Source organism: Alligator sinensis, unplaced genomic scaffold (genome assembly GCF_000455745.1).
Source record: "Alligator sinensis unplaced genomic scaffold, ASM45574v1 scaffold832_1, whole genome shotgun sequence".
NCBI lineage: Eukaryota > Metazoa > Chordata > Crocodylia > Alligatoridae > Alligator > Alligator sinensis.
The window spans coordinates 916083-922052 of NW_005842057.1; the positions used below are offsets into that span (position 1 = coordinate 916083).

The 5970-nt window shown below is 46.0% G+C and overlaps 1 protein-coding gene across 1 annotated transcript in view; it reads left to right on the forward strand.

Moving 5' to 3' along the window:
- TPO (thyroid peroxidase) overlaps nt 1–5970 on the forward strand; it is a 148634-nt gene that overhangs the window by 18263 nt on the left and 124401 nt on the right. Inside the window, exon 3 of the mRNA XM_025203384.1 lies at nt 171–358. Coding sequence (XP_025059169.1) covers nt 171–358 — 188 coding nt within the window. The remainder of the gene's footprint in view (nt 1–170; nt 359–5970) is intronic.

A 5970-nucleotide genomic window follows, 5' to 3' on the forward strand; every position in this document is an offset into this window, starting at 1 on the left:
AAAGAGCGCTGGGTCTAGATGACCCCAGCTAGATACTCATCTAACCTCCTCTTGAAGACCCCCAGGGTAGGGGAGAGCACCACCTCCCTTGGGAGCCCGTTCCAGACTCTGGCCACTCGAACTGTGAAGAAGTTCTTCCTAATGTCCAATCTAAATCTGCTCTCTGCTAGCTTGTGGCCATTGATTGTGGCCAAGATGAAGGAGCCGCTGCTGGGGATGAAGACATCCGGGAAATGAGGAACGTAATACCCCAGGCAGCCAATGAGGACCCAGGAAGGAGAAATAAAGAGGGGAGAATACTTCCTAAGGTTGCCTTCGGGCATGCACTCGTTGAGAGGAACGAGAAAGGACACCTACGGTGACAGAGACTGAGAGAGTCCAGGAGGCAGGGATGCACTCCCAGACTATGAGAGGAATTTTGGGAATCGATGCGCCCTTCCCCGGATTGCGTCCTACCTTGAAATGACAGCCTCTGCGGTGAGTCATAAATGGAGCGGTGGTGCGGAAACCCCCGCAGCTCCAAGGGCTCGGAGTGTGGGGATTCCCCGAGCGGGGTTGGGGGGGGAAGAAGAGTAAAGGAAGAGGCAGAGGGAGAGGCTTATTTGCTTAATTGATAATCAAATAAGCAGACATTTGTTTTTTATTCAGGAAATGCAGCCACATGCCTGCAGTGGCTCAAGCCAGAAGTCAGAGGGTGCTACAGCATGCCTGCCAACCACTGCTAAAGGAAAGGGAAGAGAGAAGCCCTCCAAGGCTCCCCCACTGCTCTCGGCTCTGATCCAGAGGAGTGGGTGTGGCCAGGCACCAGCCCAGGTTAGGCTGCTGGAGGTTGGGGAGCCGCAGGGGGGTGGCAGTGCCTGCCAGGCTTTTTCTGCCCTCCCCACTCCCTAGTCAAATGCAGGGAGGGGCACCACTGCTGAACTGAGTGGGGTGGGGGAAAGTAGTGGCAATGAATTCATAAAAGCTTAAACAAGAATAGTCCTTTCTCTGAAGCAAGCATGTATTGAACACAGCACTTTGTAACCTCAAGCAAATGACAGAACAACTAATAACCTTCACCTAAGCTAAGATACAGCCCAGTGATACATAATGAGAGAATGAGAGCACATACAGCATAGTTTAACTTAAAATCAAATATAATATACCAAAAAGACAAGAGAAAGACTTTCATAAGTCTTAGGTAATCCTAAGGGCACAGTGTGTCATTGAAGCCAGGTATTCAGAAAGTCCTTGCTTAGATATTCCGGTTTCCCACCTTTTACAGGTTCTGCTTTCTAATGTAAATGTAGTTCTCTGCTTTCTTTGGTCACAGGAGCTCAAGCTGTCTGCAACCCTCTCTTGTACTTCTGTGTCCAGCACATACATGTGATGATTGTGCTCATACATGTGATGGTGCCACCACACTGAACTGGTGAAGGCAGGGATTAAAGTCCACCCCAGACCCCAGCTGGGGTTTGCATGTGGGGGGCAGTCCCTCTCAAGCTGTTACCTGCTTGTGCCCTGCTCCAGCAGAGAGCAGGGGCATGGGCAGCACACTGAGCTGGGGAAGTGGGAATTAAAGCCCCTCCCAGACCCCAGCAGGAGTTTGCCTCGGGGGGCAGTACCTCTCAGGCTGTTGCCCCACCCTGCCCTCTTCCCCCAACCCTGTGCTTCAGAGGGAAATGTCTAGCAGGGGCTGTCCCCCTCCCCCCGCAGGCAGATCTGGCTGCAGCCCCCAGACAGGTTTCCCACCCCCAACCCCTTGTTCTCCAGCCCTCACTGCTCTGGCTAGAGAGAGGAGGGTCAGGGCCAACCCTGCTCTCTGGAGTAGGTAACACATCCCAGCCTAGGGCTGCAAAGCATGCTGGGATGCTGGTGGACTCTGATTTATCTTAAACCATTAAGTGGTCTGAGAAAAACATTCCATAAGCTTGTTTGACCTCAGTCAGTTAAGTCTGATTGAATTTTATTAATGGATGTTAAGAATCATGAACCAAAAAGATGATAAAGCCAGAAGGGAAATACAGAGCTTCCGAGTGAGGGACTAATGCAAGAGGGATGGAGATGAGGAGGGGGGTGCAACTAAGTTACAGAAGATACAATATTAACCAACTAAGCCTGGGGGGCAGGGGGGAAGGAGAGAGAGGCGGGTCGTGACGCTGAGAAAGAAAGAAGATAGATGCACACAAACCCATACAATGGTCCACGATGGTGGAGGGGGAGGTTGAAGAAAGTTTCTCAGTCTATAGAGTCTTGTTGCAGGGAATTTCTTCTGGTTGAATGGAGTGGTCTGTCATTGAAAATTCCTCTCAGAGTCCATCAGGTGCAGAGGTGGGTTCAGGAGGTCCCCTCTGGGTCCAGACCAGCGGTGGTCAGTCTGGTGGGGTTGGTGTACTGGCGGTGGCCCGTGATGTGCTCAACATATATATCATGGGACCAATGGATGGTGTCAGACACCATGAGGCACTCCATCAGCTTGGCATGGTGGTGGGAGATGCAGCAGACATGCAGGACACTCTAGTTCCTGGGGTCCAAAGCTCCAAGCATTCCCACGATGAGTGCGTCAACCATCACATCATAGCTGTGGCCTCCAAGGATGTCAGCCAGTGGGGCATATTTCTTCCACTTCACCACTGACCGTGAGAGGGTTAACACAGGACTCAACCCCTGCTCATTGCAGCCCCAGCAAGAAGTCATCTTGGCAGCAATCTTGGCAGTAATAAATTACCCTGTCTGCTTTCTGTATTCCACTCTGCTTCTAGTCCAGTAAAGTTACATCAGTGTCCCCGCTAAAGATACATACACTAATTTTGGAGGGCTGAAGAAAACATACATGTGGTATGTAAGTAAGTATGGTATATCCTGCTTCTTAATAGAGCTAAGTAGTAGGGGTATGTGAAGTGGGCAGTATTCGATTTGGATTTGGATTCAGATTCAGATTCAGCCTGATTCGGGGCACAGTGATTCAATTCACTGATTCAGATCACTGTCCTGATTTGATCAGCCTCTCCCCATGCATTTTATAGGACATGTGAGTGATTAGTCAAGGATTCCATGTTGGGATAAAGCTCCTTAAAGAATTAGATGTTGAAACACCTATATTTCAGTACCTATATTCTTTATTGTAGCTAGACCTTTTGCCATAAGGGATTGTCCTCTATGGTGACACTTAGAAAGTTAATATAAATTACCTAAAGGTGTGAATGTGGTTTAGAGGTTTCATTTTCTGAAACAGATAAAGAATTTCATCCCTAGTAAGGGAAGGACAAAAAGTGTCATAGAAATACACCATAGCTTTAATCCTTCCAGGTGCTATAGGTGGATTGAGTTCAGAGTCTGCCTAGAGCTCATGTTTTTCAGCCTAAGTGTTCTTCTTCAGACACAGTTTTCATAGTGTGAGTCTTTGAGGCTCAATTCCCTTATTCTTAGCTAGGTGCTTTGCTGTCAGCAGTTACCATGAAAAGTGAAATTGTCTTAGCAAGTTCATTCTTACCTAGGAGCGTAGGTCTCTGCTGAACAGAGATTCATCATGTCCCCTTTGTAGCCAGTCCCAGAGATACTTTGCATGATACTTCATTGACTGCCAGCCTGGGAAGAATCCTGAAAGAGGCTTCCTGCCAAAGGGTGAACATGAACTTTTAAAGCAACGACTCATTTACATTCAGCTTAAATTGTATTTTGCAAGGACATATTTGACTTTTTCTACTTTCCTGTGGTAGAAAATTGTTCTCCTCCAGGCAGTGCTTTACATGGAATAAAATGAACTTTTTGAGATGTTTCACTCTATATCCATACTCGGTTTCAAGTCTGAATTATTTCCTCTGGTCTCCAACTCAAAAGAGGGGAGAAATTCCTGCTGGTCAGAAAAAAAAAAAGGTTTATGTCTGTGCTAGGCAAGATCCTTAGATAAGAGCTGTTCCTGAAGTAAAAAAATCTTTTTAATGTATGTTTCCTTTTATAGGGAGTGTAAATTTTGTTAGCTTTTTTTTCAGACAACAGACATTAAAAATACATCCTTTTCTTCACACTTCACACTTCTTTTATAGTAAAATAGGTCAAAGTCCACTTTCCCTGAAGTCAGAATTTGCACTTGGGATGGCCATGTTCTAACAAGGAAAAAAAATTGCAAGCCGATTTTAAATTATTTAAAGGGAAGATGCCACATCCTCACTTTGCTTTCTGCTGCAACTGTTCACATATATGCAAAGACCTTGCAAAAAAATTTTGAGGACAAGGACAGGAGCTAAACTTGCCTGTGCCCTACCCAAATATATACCAAAAGGTGAACTGCTGTTCACTGCACTTGTGCGACCTCCATTAAATTCAAAGTATGTCAGAGGACAGGCGGTACCCTGCAGTTTCTTCCTACCCTGGAACTCATCCTAAGCCAAGTTTGCCCACGTTCTAGCGTCCACCGCGTGATCTAGTTCAGAGTAAGTGTTAATGTAAGAAGGGAGGCTGCTTATGGCTCACAAGGATCACCTGTTGTGCACGTGTCTCTCTGTAGTTCACTCATCCTTCCAGTCTGAACCGCAGCTTTTAGGCTTTGCAGTTCCCCTGTCTTCTATCCTCTTGTCTCTCCTGGCAGGACCTTGCTATACCCTGCTCCTCTAGATTTACCCTGTCTCAGTTGCCCACTGGGCCTTCTCCTGCCCTTTTGCTCTGTACTCTTTGACTGTTACTTTCTTACTTCGTGTTTATGCCTGGGATCTTGTGGGGATCTCCTCTTCACCCCTTTTTAGTTGCCCCGCCCCGGTCCTCCAGGAACTAAAGGATGAGATCACTCCGGCTCTCAAAACAAAATAAAATACAGTCCCTTTTGCCTAGGACAATTAAGGCATCCTGTCTTTTTCAGCCTGTGACCCTCTCTGACCTTTCTCCTGTCTGCCCTGCTTAAGTACCTTTCTGCTATCTTCATAGCTTCTCTCTCCCCACAGGAGAGACTCTCCCAATCTCCCCTCTTCTCTCCCCCTTTCCTCCCTTCCAGTATCTGTTTTATCAGCCCTGGGCAGACTGCTAATTAGTCCGCCCAGGTGTCCCTCCTTAACAGTCCTGGCCTTGGGACTGTTTCCACCCTCCCTGCTTGTTAATCCCCATGGTAATCTGCTCTGCACACTTGTTTACCCAGCCATCCTTCATACCTTGCCCCCTGCCACAACATGCACCTTTGCTGTCACTTGTAATGAAATATTGAGTTATTTCAGTACCAAGTGTGCAATATAAAGCAGGTGAGAGGTGATTGGCCCTGTGGCAGTTCCTTATGTGAAAACCCCATTTCCTGAACTGACTGTATCGTTCTTGTGGATTGATCTCTGGGTGTGCACAGCATTACATTTCTGCTGGTGGGGTCCAAGTTCTATCAATAAAAAACCTAAATGTATAAGTGTTCAAATAGTTTTTGCCAGACCAAAAATTGCAGGTCTGATAGAAATGTTCGCTTTGTCTGACTAAGTAGAACTGACTTTCAGTAGAGTTTTCACCAAGGAAAGAAATACCTGTACACTTACCTCTGATACTAGCCTCTGCTTGGTCCTCCAGCAATCTCAGGTGTACTGGTCTGTCCCCTACTCCCCTCCTTACGCTGCATCCTAGAGCTGGATTACAGATGGCAAATTTCCCGTTGTTTCCACACTGTCATGTGGAATGGCTATATTCCCCTGCTTTATTCCAAATACTTAACAGAATATCTGTTGAACAACTTTGTCTTTTTTGTATCATATTGTGAGTTTTAACGTCTGCATAAGTAATGATCTCAGGCTGATTTTTTTGTTCCTAATATGTAAAAAAAATGCTTCCTATTGCATCTAACTCTTGCCATGGATATTTCATTGATTCCCTTAGCTTTCCTTACTATCAGTGACATTTTTATATTTCTATTATGATTAATATTTATTGTCATGAATTTACTTTTCCCCAATTCTTTATACATTTATTTTAAGTATTTGAGCACTGCTTTCACAGCTCCTTATAATGTGATGTTTTCAGGGACAG